This window comes from Lepisma saccharinum, chromosome 21, assembly GCF_977018435.1.
Source record: "Lepisma saccharinum chromosome 21, izLepSacc3.1, whole genome shotgun sequence".
Lineage (NCBI taxonomy): Eukaryota > Metazoa > Arthropoda > Insecta > Zygentoma > Lepismatidae > Lepisma > Lepisma saccharinum.
The window spans coordinates 37,523,576-37,539,461 of NC_139249.1; the positions used below are offsets into that span (position 1 = coordinate 37,523,576).

Below are 15,886 nucleotides of genomic sequence, written 5' to 3' on the forward strand. Positions count from 1 at the left end.
TATGGAAGGAATTTACTTATTTTAATATTTGGATGAATTGTTTATCCAGTGACGGAGTCAGAAAAAACTGAGTTAGGTGGGAGAGGGAGCGGGCATGCTTTCTGTAGGTGCAGTCACATTTGATATACGACTCAGTCATAAAAAATGCTAAAAGGGTATTTATTTGTCGAGATTGTATTGTTTGCTGTGTGTAAACCCACCCTCTCTTTACACCACGCAGGATATAGCTAGGGGTTTACCCAGAATTTTCTATCTGGGCGGCGGGGGGGGGGAGTAAGTCCGTATTGAGGAGAGTGTAAGGGTAAATTTAGAGCCAAAATGACCATAAATTGGGCCTTTATGGTAAATGTTATTGGGATGTTGACGTAATTTTGGGGTGTGTGTGAATAAATTACTGGATGTAGCGACTGGGAGAAATTACGGAAACCTCCTCCTTGTCCTTTAAGTAACGATTAGCCTTTCCCATTTTTCCAAATTTTAACACAAACTTTCGTGGGGAACATTCAGTACTGGAATGCAAATCTACTAATGTTTCAAAGACCTCGCGATGAAAAAGTACTCGTACCATGCGATTAGGTTGAATACACTCTACCTACAGGCTCTTGATGTCCTAATCTTCTGCAATAAACTACGATGCAGTTGAACCTTTCGCACAACATGCTATGTCCATTACAAAACACAGTTACACGGAGCGGCAGCCTTTTCGCGGTAATTGGAAATTCCTCGGTGGACAAGTGAAAGGACGCTCCCTGAGTGAGACGGTCGAATGGAGGGAAAGTTTAAATTAACTCCAATTGTCGGCGAGCCTATTCTTGCTAGATCGAATTGCAAATATTGGAAACGAATCTCGGGTTAATTTCCATCGAACAATGGAACGAGCGGTGGTCAACAACGAGGAGACTGAAAGATTGATGAGATTCCCATACATTTTACGCGCACAAGCTGCAAGCATTCAGGGGTCAGGCTTTGACGGGTTCAGTTTTCCCATTGGCTGCTAAAATAACGTCACGATGCACCAGCAGACTCGGCAAATCATGGTCAGGGAATGGGATTTTTATTTGGGCGATAAATTTTCTAACCAAGTTGGCAGAAGCTATTTTGTTATCACAAGAATTACGTGCGATTTTAATCGTTCAAGGACTTGTAAAATTGGGCTACTAGTTTGTTAGCCTATGTTTTACGTATGTTCCTTCTCCTTTCAAACCTTTGTCTGTCTTGACTGACAGGTGGGAGATCTTGTTTCGATTCCCAGGACGAGTGATTTCCCCATAAAAAGCGGCCACAACATGGAGTTGATCACATCATCTGCATGATGGGAAATCGAGAATATGTGGAGAAAGCCCCTACCTCCACGCCCTCTGTGTACCATCATGGCATGGGACAAATTGTTTTACTTCCACCCCCCGTCCCCGCACACACACACTTAGGCAAAACACACCAGAGCCATGACACCTGCGATAACGGTTAAAATAGGAAAGTCATGAAGTTTTAATTCTGATAATGTGTTAAATATAACAAAGTAAACGATTCGTCAAGATTTGCAGTCTTCCACTGAGTGAAACAGCCTGGGGATGGGTTTTCAGGGAAACAATGACCTCAACACTATAAGGTTAGCAACTAGTAAGGGAAGGTTGTCTATTTTAAGGAACAACTGGTAGGCCAACTGCAACAACTCATGGAAATCCATTTTCAGATGAACAATATTGAATCAGTGCATCTGGTCTTATGACTTATGAGAAAGAACCCTCTGCCAGCCAATTAGATACAAAGTTTAAAAAAAAAATTGTTGAAGTCTTCTTCTTTCCCTTACAGGTCTGGGTGACCAGAGTCCGTTCTGAGACTGCAAAAATAGATCATTCCGTCGGCGATATGGTCTTCCTAAATTTTTTCGAGTCCTAGTTGAACCCGCACCATATTTTGCTTCAATATCCATGTTTTATTGAAATTACAATTGAAAAGATCTTTAATTAGTTAAAGGGTTCCAATTGGTTTGTCAAGTGTCCAACAAACTTTTCGTCACTATAAAATAAACACAATATAGGCCTAAAGAATATTTTGCAAATGATCAGAATGTGGAAACTGCTCTGCTTTGTTTCATTATTTTCAAACCACTAGCTGGCTATTTTTTTAAAAAAAACTTCTGCCATGTAGTTTTGAAGTATTCATCACAGTTTATGTAAGATGCAACCATTTTATTATCAATATCTCATTATGTATTTATTTAGCGGAGATTGAAGCACCTACATTGTCTTCTTTTCATGTGCAAAATCATACTAAAGGGTGTCCCAACAAGAACACCGGATTTGAATTGTGCCATTGTCTTGTTGTTCTTTAAGGATGAAAATGCCCCGACAGAACATTACCGCAATATGGTTATGAAATGGTTGTGACCTTATTTGGATGGCGTGGATATTGAATACTTGCGGTTTCAGCAGGATGGCACTACCTGCCATACCTCCCACGAAAGGATTGCCTTCCTGCATGACAAATTTCCTGGCAGAGTTCTTTCGTGCAACGCGACCAGAACTGGCCAGCGAGGTCATGTGACCTGACACCCTGAGACTTCTTCCTTTGGGATTATGTAAAATCGCAGGCTTATACAGGGTGGGCCAAAAGTCACGAAGGGGTTATAACTGTGAATAACTTTTTTATTGATCATTAGTTTCCAATGAGATTTCACAGACTTGAAGACCAAGGATGGAAGATTGTTGACACTTATGTGTGGTATAATCTCAGGTAGGTATCCGCCATTATGGGCTTCACAGATACGGGCCCTGTGTAGCACATGATGCATGACAGGGGTCAACACTTCTGGTCCGAGTGCCCGTATTTCTGCACGAATATTGTCCTTAAGATGTTGTAATGTTTGTGGTTTGTTCACATACACTTTGTCCTTCAGAAAGCCCCAAAGAAAATAATCAAGCTGAGTGAGGTCAGGCGAACGGGAGGGCCAGTTGATGTCAGTGTTTCTTGAGATGATACGATGGCCGAAAATGGTCCTCAGAAGCCCAATTGAAACAAAAGAAAGGAGAAAAGAATAATTAATCACCAAACAAATTATTACGAATTGTACACTTAAATCATGTGCTACACAGGGCCCGTATCTGTGAGGCCCATAATGGCGAACACCTACCTGAGCTTCTATTCCACACATAAGTGTAAACAATCTCCCATCCTTGGTCTTCAAGTCTGTGAAATCTCATTGGAAACTAATGATCAATAAAAAAGTTATTCACAGTTATAACCCCTTCGTGACTTTTGGCCCACCCTGTATATATATATTAAAAAAATCCAAAACTCAAGGAGGAAATTTGACGTCATCGGCCAAATCAAGTAGCAAGTCTGCGTAAAAGTCATCAGAATATGATATATGACAGATATGGATTTCCATACTTATAGCAACATGTACCCTTTGTAATGATGTAAAAATACATTCAACTTCATGAAAATAAAATATTTTTTCCAAGTTATTAAATCCAGTGTTCTTATAGGGACACCCTTTAGAAATTACAAGGAAAACATAATGGAACTTTCGACTTACATAGGACACCTTCATCATTTCTGTTGAGAGAGCAGAGTATAACTGCCATTGAGAATGGTTTTATTGTTAATGCAAATAGTGTTACAGCCACTCTACAAACCGACTTCCTGCCTAATTACATAAATTTTCTATTCTTATTGTTTAAGTTAGTGGTTTCCAACTAAACATCCAATTTCTGAAATTATTTTATAGCAAGATGCCTTGTTTCAGTTTTGTGTATGAAGAAAATCTTGTCACTTTTATTTTTAAAAATCATTAATCTCTTAGTGTATCAGAATGAAATTGTAGAAATGTAGAAATTACATAAATGTATCAATTACTCCTCCTAATGTTTTCATGTGTGTTTCAGATCCCGCATGTAGACCAGAAATTGAAGAGAACAGAGCCATATTTAAATTATCCCTCAAAGACGTTTTCCAGTGTGGTGTAACAAGAGTTCACAATCGAATAACGGTAAGATTAGCATGTTCTATAAAATTAGCTCAAGTCCCAAACAAACGTAGCCTTTACACAATGAAATAATGACAAGCAAATCACTACTTAAATATTGAATTACAATTTGCTGCAAGGATTTCTGCTTTATAACAACTGTGTGTGTGTACAAATTTACATTTACATTATGAACAAAAATATGATGTTAGGAAGTAGCTGTTGTTACTTTACAAAAGTTGCCAGTTTCAGTGTTTTTCACTAGTGAATCGTAATTCATACATAAAACACAAAGAGTAAGCATAGTTGAGGTCGGCTCAAGATAACTGTACTTTAAGTAGAACATGCAGACTAAAAACAAAGTCCATACACTTTCCTATTCTTTAACAAATTTTCGCCATCCAATTCAGAAAAGGAAACATAAGATCTCATTTCAATTACTGTAATGAAGTAACTTCATAAGAAGTACTGTTTTACTTAAAAAAATATATATGCTATCACAGGAGACATTCATTGAGAAATAATAAACAGGATGGCAACTTACCGGGAATTCCTTGAATTCTGGGAATTATCCGTGAATTATTAGCTTTGGGAATTATGCGTGAATTTTTCTCCGTAGATGTGAAAAATGGCAATTTTTATTAAACCAAATCCCATTTAATTTATACATATTTATTAATTCTCTGAGCCAAGTTTTTTACAGTTTACCTTTAATTTTTATTGAGGAAGGAAAAGAAAAGAAAGCTGGGAGGAAAATGAAACAGAATTCTCTCAATCCGTTTGCTTTGTTAGTGTCCTTTGCAGAACAATCTATCTGACAGATGTAATATTATTTTGAAGTTGATTAGGTAAATTTGAGTTTGAAGTTCTTATACAATTAACAATTTTTCGTAGGTTAATATAGCCCATAACATTTGCGACTTGTTTTTGTAGAAATAAATATTTCGAGTTTGAGATGTGAAAATTCAAATGTAAAGGCAAACTCCTCATCTTAAACTAAATAAATATATTGTTTAATTGAATTGAATTAGAATTTTTGGATAAATTGGAATCGCATGGACCCTTTATGTTGTTAATATTGTGTGTGTATGTGTGTAGGTGGTGAGAGGTAGTAATACCTAAGATTGAAATAGAGAAAACATCTGCTTGTACTCTTGAAATTTTGGAAAGTTCGCCTTGAAAACCGGGAATTGTATTTGAATTTTATGAAGGTCCTAGAGTGGCCCCCTGAATAAAGCAAATGTATTGTAATAAAATATTAAATTGATAGTCTTGAAGGCTACAGACATTTATTGATCTATATTTTCTCCTTAAACATTCCAGGGGAGGCGAATATATTACCACCGAGTGGTCATAGAGAGCGAGAATCAAGAGAGGCCAAAGGAGATAATCCTGGCGAAATGCATTATGGGTCCTGTGGAGCACCATCATCCGTTCAATCACACAATACGCAGGAGGAATGTGCTTCCAGCAGGCTTTCAAGAACCAGAGTAAGTTTACTAAAGATTACATGCTAACCAACGTAAGGAAGCCTGCTCTCGGTAACCAGCTACAAACAGAAGACATTTGAAATACAGCAAGGGCTAACTACAAAATGAATGCAAAACTTCCGTTAATGTGCCAAAAATGCTGGGAGTATGTTACTTCTGAGAATTTTACCTTTAGATTAGGGGTGTCCAAACATTTTCCTTTGCAGGGCCAGCCAACTATCTGAGCCATATTACAACAAATCTAATGTTAAAATAAAAGTTTCAAGTTTTACAAGTACTAATGTCGGCCACAGGCTGTAGTTCAGACAGTCATGCTTAGATTCCTCATCTGGGACTATTATCTTTCACACAGTATATAGTGATGAAATCCAGAGGGAAAAATGTATCTGGAAATTTGATAATTTTAATCCTATTTCAGATATTTATTTCCATTCTCTGAGTATCTGTGTTTCCACCATCAGCATTATGCTATGATACTCAATAATAAAAAAAATCCAGATTGTCATCTAGATTCTTACCCTTCCCCAATTGTAAGAATACAGATGTGCATTTTTCAAAGCAAATTCAGAATTAATAACAAATAACTGCAAGCACACTAAAAAATTGACACAATGTGCCAATTTTGGAAGATACTTTTGACATCAGCTACCCTGAACACAATGAAAACACTGAATAGTTAGCATGTCTGTTAAGTCATGATAACATCAAATCACTTCTATCAGCAAACATTCGACTGTTGCAAAGTGCAAGAACCAACTTTACAACAGCCCAGTCACGTTCAGAACTTGAACAGGGCCATTTAGAGATCAGATCAAAATTCGACAGCTCATGTGCATGCCTTCCAGTACACCAGTGCTGGTCCACACCATTATAGTTGACAAATCGTATTACCCCAAAAGAATCAGCCTGTAGGATTTCCGGTTCATTTGCTGCAGAGGTGGAAACCCTTAACACCATCTTGTGATGAGATGACAATACATCTATGTATTTCAACATCTCAAGTCCAGGAGACATGAAAATCAAAGGTGACCTTGAATCATCCAATAACAGGCCAGTCTCTATGCAGGAATTGCAGTACCATAGTAGACACACAAAACTATGATGTTGACAGAAGAATAACATATTTTGCATGGAGGGAGCAGGGGTGGAAAAAAAAGAAACTTTTGCAAACATTAAAAGCAAAGGGCACATTTTATCTAGTTTGCAAACTATGAATTTGCAAAAGACAGGGAGAACTACTTTTCACATTCAAATACAGTGTGTTTGTTTTAGCTCCGGGCCGAGATAGCACGTGAACAACTTTGAACAACTCTTTATAACACAGGTTAATGCTAGTTATGGAATATAAATATAATCGTCTACATGCTAAAGATATGTGTGTAAATAAGCGAGATGTTAAAGGATGATGGGATGATCTTGATCAGGGCACCAATGAACACTAATAAGGTACAGATGCAACGTGCAACCAAAATGACCAGCAACATTGCAAAATAGTACACAGGGTGAACCCTGTTTTGTGTTTGTTTCCTTCTCTTCCCTTGGTGTTCCTTAAGTTTTCTGGAGCAGTGTATATTACTGGGTAGAGTAAAGACGCCAAACATGAGGATGGTCCCTAATATGAGATAGCGGCCGATCTCGCATATGTGACGTCACAGGCAATCAATGACACATCAGATACATAGCACTTGGCAACTCTGTTAGTCTCTGAGAAAATATGCTGTGGTTGTTGAACAGTGTAGATGTAGGACGTGTTGGAAGCATTGTCAAGGCAGAATATTTTGCAGAAGTGAAAAACATTGCGGGTTTCGCAGGTAAGTTAATTGGGAGACATAAAATCATTGATGTACAGTTAAAGGTAATGAACCAAGCAGTGTGCTGTCAGTTTTTGAAGATTCGTGATGGCAAATTTAAATGAAAACATGGTGGTTGTTTATTCGTGTACCAATGCTCCAAATATGAGACAGTGAGTGGTTCCCAATACGAGATATGTCTCATATTAAGGTAGCTTAGATTTATAATGTCTCAGCACATCGAGATTAAGTGAATGTTCTGATTTAGGCAAAAGTATTTTTATGATATGTAAAGGACCCGAGACCACCTGAACAACTAGTGTTACTCACCTTAAGCAGAAAACCAGTTCTTCCACCAGAAATTGAAGATGCATTGGAGTCATATTGCATAGAAATGGATAAAAGATACTTTGGACACTTCATGTGCATGCAGGTGAAGTGACCAGGTGCCAAGACTAGTGTGCTTCATGTGTGTTATGTATCGTATGAATTGAAGTAACCAGTGCTTACTTCAGTGATGACTTACTTGCAAGTGAATGTAGTATCTCATATTAGGATCCCATTTTCTCAAACCTCAATTTTACATAGTTTTGTATTTTGTATCACTATGTTTTTCAAGAACATTCTAGGGCAATTTTAGTTATTGAATTTCAACAACAACATGTCTGGCCATTGTATGCATTTGTCACATTCACATTGTTACATCATTGTTGGCTGTAATTGTCACATAAAAAAATGTGTCTCATATTAGGCATCTTTACTCTACTACAGTATTAGCACATAATACGAAAATTACATTTTCACTCCAAAAATAAATTTTTAAGTGAATACTTGAGGACAAAAGTCCGAAATTCAGAAATCATTAACACTAACAAATGTGTGTCGAGCATGGTCGTCCGCAGGATTTTTTCCAGGGAGGGGCAAAAAAGGTATTTTTTTCCAAGGGGGGCAAACTAAGGCAAATTTTCCCCAAAAATAGTGTTGTTCCCGAAAAACATTGCTTAAATTTGAATTTATGGTGTTGATGCAATAATTAACACATATTATTGTGGCTAAAATGAAATTATATGTGTGAAATACATATTTTTTGGTTGACTTTCATTTTCCAGGGGGGGGCATGCCCCCCCCCCCTTCCGGACGCCCATGGTGTCGAGTATGGGTGTGCAGGACAATGTTTTGGTCAAAACTTTCCAGACATTTGGACAATCTCGAATTCTACATGCTATATCACCCTAAAGTGATTATTTTCACAATTTCTGGAAGGAAACTTGTCTTTCCAAGAAATTTCCAACACTTGGAGTATCGAGAAAATTTCGAGAATTAAGTAATCTTAATACATGACCATATGAGCCTGAAAACTGAGAAGTAATTTACCAAAATTGAGAGATATATGCAAAATTTTCCCCCCCAGATCCCAGTGACGACTGTGCACACAACCTAGTTTCAAGCATGGGCTACATCTCAAAGAAGTTGATATTTGTCGAATTTTCCTCATATTTTCGGTTTCATTATTGGTAGGTTAGACATATTTTCTTAGTGCAAATTATGTGATGTACAAAATGTAGGCCATGTCCGAGTAAAAGTACAATTGTAATGGGGAATTTTGGGTTCGCATTGTACTTGACTGTACATTTGTGCTCGTCTTTTCATTTAGTATTTGAATTACCCTCAGTGTTGCAATTAAATGAAATATGTTGAAACAGAAGACATTAAATAATAGAAATACAACAAAATGTATCACAGGGAGAATAAAGATGCAGCAATTTGAATGTAAAGATGTGATTCAGGGTTAAACTTTCAGGGATCTGGAAATTACCACTTCACTGACGAAGGTGGCACCTGAACCAATTCTGAACGTTGGAGTTCGCCAAGGAGGTCAGCTTGTTACGGGAGAGCTGAATGTTAACCCAGGAACTCCCCTCCAGATGGAAATCTACTTGGACAGTGACAGTGCTCCCATCTATGGGCTTCTTGTGAGTTACATGCAGGTCACAGACACCAAGAGGCAGGAGGAAACCATCATATTTAATGGGTGAGTAGTGAGATGCCAGCAACTCTATTCTACATGGTGCAGCATTTAACATTTCCCATTTTCAAAATACCACAACTGATTTATTGTTCAACGAAATTACATGATATAAACAATGTTAAGCATATTATAGTCTTGGATTTACAGTTAAGACCTTATTTTTTTAATATTACGAATCACATTTGTTTGACTGTTGAGATCAGGGAGGGTACAAGGATGGGGCATTAAACGGCAGTTAAGCAGAAATTTTGATATTGGGCCGATTCAAATTCACGCGAAATCTCGAGCAGACACTACACAGTCCAAAGGTCGTAGACTGGTGTGCCATTGCAGTGCAGGGAATTATTGGCCCTTATTTTTTTGAGGACGATAATAGTGCTGCTGTGACAGTCAACTCCCAACGTTACAACTCCATGCTAACAACCTTCTTCCTGCCTGAGGTGAAACGTCGTAACTGGAACATGGAGACCCTGTGGTTTCAACAGTATGGAGCCACATCACAAACAGGACAGGACATCTGTCAATGAACACACTACATACTGCTTTCCCTGTGCAACTTCTCTCCAGGTTTGGTGACATTCAGTAGCCACCCGTATCCCTGACCTCACTTCACTTCTTTTTGTGGGGATACCTGAAGTCTAATGTCCATGCTTGAACTCTCCCTGATCTCAACAGCTTCAACAATTTGATTTGTGACGAAGCTGCTGAAATTATACCAGACACAAGTGTACAAGGAAGATGCAACAATGCATTGATGATAATGGAGGGCATGTCAAGGATGTAATATTCAAAATATAAGGTCTGAACTGTAAATCCAAGACTATAACGTGCCCAACATTGTTCATTTCATGTACCTTCTCTATACAATAAATCAGTTATGGTAGTTTGAAAATGGGAAATGTTAAATGCCGCACCCTGTACATTGTGTGTTTGGGAATTTTTGCAGCTGCCTCTAAAATGTGTGCATAATAAATGAATAAATAAATAAAGTTAAGAAATATTCTACATCAAATGCTATGATGAAACATTCAAGTGCTGCAAATTTTCCAACCTATAAGGTATCAGTGCTTCTTTAATTATTTTATAATTTCTTTGTATTTTTGCTTCATCTAAATAAACTGCATATTTACACATTTACATCACACACTAGGGCATGTGAATTACATCCTTATAGCCACAAAATTAGAAAAATACTAAGTTACAAGCTAAGTTGGATCCACATTCTTCTTAAAGGTTTGCCTAACTGCAGTTGTATATTACAAACTACAGGGTGGCTCAATAAGTCACTTAACACCCTCAGTACAAGGCCACTGCGGCATGGAATGTGAAAATGGCGATGACCAATCATTGCCTGGCCAAGGGGGAACCACATTGACGCCACCCACACGGTCGGCGGCCATCTTGATGTCCGCCATCTTGAATTCAACTTCAGAATTTTAAATGGGAAGGGGGTCGTGCGACATATCAAAATGGGCTAGAATTTCACGAGAAATGCAATGGTGAAGGTTTTTTCGACGTATCTTTAACCAGTAAAAAGTTATTACTGAATTCTTGTACCAATTTGCTCCTTTTCGAGGTGTTAGAAAAATGCCTTAAAATTTGTTTAGCGCATCGGTAATGCATCGAGATCAAAGTGACGCCTAGGGAGAGAAGTTCGCATCCCATTGCACACGATTTTAATCGGATACATCCATGAAGAGCTGCGCATTATAAATGGTTGTCGCGAACAATTTACAGTGTGACGCTTCCATTGAATTAAAAGTCCTTCACAGTGACAAGGCTAATGTTTATGTTCAGAAGGAAGTTTATAAACAGAATATTCGATGCTTTTTATCTGATAACCCATTTTCGACAGATCAAAGCTGAATGGTTAGTGTTGGTAAGTTAATGGTGTGGCGTGCTGTGTGGAACACGATTGGTTAGTCAATTTTCCATCAACGGAACCTTAAATGCTTAGGGCTACTTGGATTTGTTAAATAAACAGGTTTTTTCATCCTTGCTTGTGGAAGAAGGTACTTTTTACAGAGTTTTTTTCAATAGGGAAGAACACCAGAACACTTATGGGAACGTTATGAAGCAGTTTCTGTCCAAAGTCAGTTATCAGATGACAAGGGTCGCATATTCTGTTTATGAACTTCCTTCTGAACATAAACATTAGCCTTGTCACTGTGAAGGACTTTTAATTCAATGGAAGCGTCACACTGTAAATTGTTCGCGACAACCATTTATAATGCGCAGCTCTTCATGGATGTATCCGATTAAAATCGTGTGCAATGGCATGCGAACTTCTCTCCCTAGACGTCACTTTGATCTCGATGCATTACCGATGCGCTAAACAAATTTTAAGGCATTTTTCTAACACCTCGAAAAGAAGCAAATTGGTACAAGAATTCAGTCATAACTTTTTACTGGTTAAAGATACGTCGAAAAAACCTTCACCATTGCATTTCTCGTGAAATTCTAGCCCATTTTGATATGTCGCACGACCCCCTTCCCATTTAAAATTCTGAAGTTGAATTCAAGATGGCGGACATCAAGATGGCCGCCGATCGTGTGGGTGGCGTCAATGTGGTTCCCCCTTGGCCAGGCAATGATTGGTCATCGCCATTTTCACATTCCATGCCGCAGTGGCCTTGTACTGAGGGTGTTAAGTGACTTATTGAGCCACCCTGTACTATACTTAATTTGATTTGAAAGTGAAAGTATATCATATTATAATATTTATTAGGGTTGGACTAGTATAAAATTTTTGCTGATACCAGCAGTGGAAACTAGTTAAGTGGTCAAAATTACTGATTTACCTGACCAAAAGAACAAACTGACCAATATTTACACCGTATCAATAAATCGTCAAACTAAAAATAAAAGTGGAATTTCATTTGTCAAAAATTATTTCCTCACCTCCACCATCCCCAGAGCCAGCCATCATACAATTTTTTATTGACAATAAGTAGAGGCACATATTTTTGGTAAATAAAAAAGCAAAAATTCGGTATAAAAACAGTCAATTTTGGGTTCAAAAGCGGTAAATAAAATGAAATTTCGCTGTTATAGCGGTGAAAAAGCAGCATATAAAATGATATTTTGGTTTTAAAAATGTGAATATAATCCAAAATTTGATTTAAAAACTGCACTATAACACAAATTAAACATATCTCTTCTAATAGCACATCAAATAATTACCAGAATATTAAGTTTATTCCTGTATAAAGAGGTCCATTTTTCTTCTCAAATATTTACATCAGAATTAATAAATTTTCTGCAAATTGCATAACTCACAGGATACTTCAGACTTCAGAAAGTGTCGCATCAGTATATACACGGTAAATTTCGTGTTTATGAGTCTATTTCGCATTTTGCAGTTCATTTCGCATCATTTCGTGACAAAACAGGGTAGCAAAGTGCACCTCACACCTTTCAGAAACATGAAAAATTAACATTAGAATGTGTTATTTCACATTTCGTGTTTTCGTCAAAAACGAAATATGCTCTAACAATAAGACAATGTTGTCATTATTGTACAAAATTATGTAAGCTAATAAAATGATCCTTTTTTTAAAAAATAGTATGTAGCAGATATTGAAATCAAAACATATGTTGTCTGTACTTCAAGTTAGTTTTTTTCAACTGAAAAAATATTATTAATAGACTCTTGTCTCTCTATAGTTAGTTATATGCACTTCATCGGCATGCATTCTTTTCCTCTTCTACAGAAGCTTTCTCCACTTCTTCTAGCATGAGCAGTGCCATGTTGCTCCCACCATGTATCTTTCCTCAGCAGCCTTCTTCAATTATCAATGTTTGAGCAATCATTCTTTTCTCAATCTGTTCTCGTCTCAGATTCTCCAGCTTTGCTTCCTTATCTTCTATACTATTCATTTCACTGTCTATCTTCATCAGCCACTTCCCTTTAGTTAATTCTTTCTTCAAACTTTCCGGTTCAAGTATTCTTCGTCTATTGTTGATAATGTTCAGTCTAATAAATTTTTCATTGTTTTTAGGTGTTCTGTGGATCCATACTTATTTGAAAACTTCAACACTGTCGATGGAGATTTTCTCTCGGCCAAGTTCCGAGCTTTCAAATTCCCCGAGAGCAGCTACGTGCAGTTCAAAGGAACAGTTAATGTCTGCTTAGACAAATGCAGAGGAGTAAGTATTAGCCAACCTCTACGGTAGGAATGCTCTACGGTAGGAATGCTCTACGGTAGGAATGGTTGAATGTAATGTACATTATATTCAATATTTATTTATCCATCATAACAATATCCAGATTAGAGTCCTGCATCGCAGGTTTTTTGCTCGAGCCTCTAATAGTTAGCACGGATGATGCTAGATAACGTACAGAATTGACAGTTTCTTCACTCAAGCGAATAACGGTCGAACGGGCAAAATAATTGGCATACGCTCAAAGCCCAGTAGTTCACGTATTACCTTAATTTGGCTGTGGCAGCGAGCCCTCAAATATGAACCATGAAGTGAAAGATGCAGTGAAACTGAAACTTAAGTGAACATCATCATCATCTCCATGTTAAAATGTGGTTTAGTCTAACGTACCAATACATAGCAATATGTGAAAAGGAATAGATGATTATGGGCTGAAACTACTATTCCGGATTTTTACACATATATTTCTAAGGTTATTTTCACATTGAAATGATATTTCATTCTATACACTCGAGCGAGTATGATTGAACGAAAGTGGACCATGCAGTGCTCTAATCCAGATATGTCATCCCAATTATCTTTTATGTTTCAATAGCCCGATTATGAATTTGACACTTTCAAAACCAATGCAAGAGAATTTGAAATCTTAACATCAGTCATCAATATTTCCTGGCAATCCCCACTCTATGATGTAGATGTATTTTTCAACTTTGATAAATGTAAATTCAAATTCTCCATTTACATCATCTGTAGTATAGTGGGACCACACACAAAAGAACCTGCACAGAACAATGTATCCTGTGTATCTTACTGGCGCATGGAGGGAAAGGGTTGAGTGGAGCAGGCTTCCTTATGGGCCAAGTTGAATAGATGGCAGGAAAAGATTCACGAAGGCTTCTGGTCGAAGGTTCCTTTGATCATGGTCGCTTTACAAATGCAACAGTCAAATTTCTGATATCGGCATTCACAGTTTGTGTTGCTTTCTGCAGGTTGAGTGCAGTAATGGACAAATCGGCTTCGGACGAAGGAAGAGGGAAGTGAGTGAACTTCCTCCTGACCCCAACAAGATGTTCGAGGTAACCATGACAACATTCCTCAAGGTGGACTATGACGATGCAAAGCTCTATGAGAAAGGTACGTTGTTCATAAATGCAATTGAAAAGTTTGTTTAAAAAATGTGCATGCAAACCATGTGCATTTTTCAAACAATCTTTATTCGGTTTATTTTACTTCGCATTTCTGTCACTTTTGGCTAATTGGGAAGATGGGAATGAGTGATGTTATGATGAAATTGTGAATGAACACTCACAAACAACAATGCCCATGACAGGATTCGAACTTGGGACCCCTGGCATTGTAGCTGATGTGCAAACTACTCTGCTACGGAGTTGCTGGCTCAAACAATCTTTAATTTTTCTAAAATTATGCATTGCTCAGTGTGAACAAATGCTTGTAATATACATAAGCTCAAAATAGCATGGCCAACATTTACACAGTGATGGAATAATCTCATCTCTTCTGTTATTATAGGCATGAATTTTTACATTTAAAATACAGAATTTTTGTTCTTTAATGTTACGTGGTGACAAAGTAACTGATTTATAAAATACACAGTCCGTCCAGTGGGAAAGGTGACTAATGAGGAATGAAAGACAAGACGTTGTGGACTGGTAGTTTACAATAACATTTATTCAAAATAGACACCTTGTGAGTCAATACATGCACTGAAGCGGTTGTAGAACTTTGTGAAGCGGTGTTGGTACTCCTGTTTCGGAATTGCCTCCAAAATCGCGGTCGAAGCCTTTTGGATGTCTGGAATGGTGTCGAAACGTCTTCCTTTCAATGCCAATTTCAGTTTTGGAAATAGCCAGAAGCCACATGGAGCTAAATCTGGAGAATATGATCGAGCTCCACTATCCCTTTTTTGGCCAAAAACTGGTGTACCAACCTGCTCTTGTGCACAGGTGTATTGTCGTGCAACAGAGACCACGAGCCCTGTTCCCGATATTCAGGCCGAACTCTACAAATCCTGGCCAATAGACGATGCAAAACACCCATGCAATACTCAGCGTTCACAGTGTGACCCTCTGGAGTGAATTCCTTGAGGATGATGCCTTTGGAATCGAAGAAAACCGTGAGCAGGGTTTTGATTCGGCTCTTCTGCATGCGCACTTTCTTCGGTTTTGGAGAGTCTGGACCCTTCAATTCCGAGCTCAGATGCTTTGTGAGTGGTTTGTACTGAAAGCACCATGTTTCATCACCTGTTACAATGTTTGACATGAATCCTGGATCCAGATCCGCTGCTTGTTTCATGTCTTTGTAGTGTTCCACTCTGCAATGTTTTTGTTCGTCACCGAGTGTGTGTAGCACAAACCACGCATAGACCTTCCGTTTGCCCAAATTTGCAGTTAGAATGACATGGACTGTGGACTTCGGAATTCCA

At 37.9% G+C, this 15,886-nt stretch overlaps 1 protein-coding gene across 1 annotated transcript in view; it reads left to right on the forward strand.

Annotated features, from left to right (window-relative positions):
- Window positions 1-15,886, forward strand: part of qsm (Zona pelucida superfamily protein qsm) — a 151,493-nt gene that overhangs the window by 131,257 nt on the left and 4,350 nt on the right. The window contains exons 3-7 of the mRNA XM_083142434.1: window positions 3,891-3,994; window positions 5,294-5,460; window positions 9,052-9,282; window positions 13,281-13,428; window positions 14,433-14,577. Of these exons, the coding sequence (XP_082998560.1) occupies window positions 3,891-3,994; window positions 5,294-5,460; window positions 9,052-9,282; window positions 13,281-13,428; window positions 14,433-14,577 (795 nt within the window). The remainder of the gene's footprint in view (window positions 1-3,890; window positions 3,995-5,293; window positions 5,461-9,051; window positions 9,283-13,280; window positions 13,429-14,432; window positions 14,578-15,886) is intronic.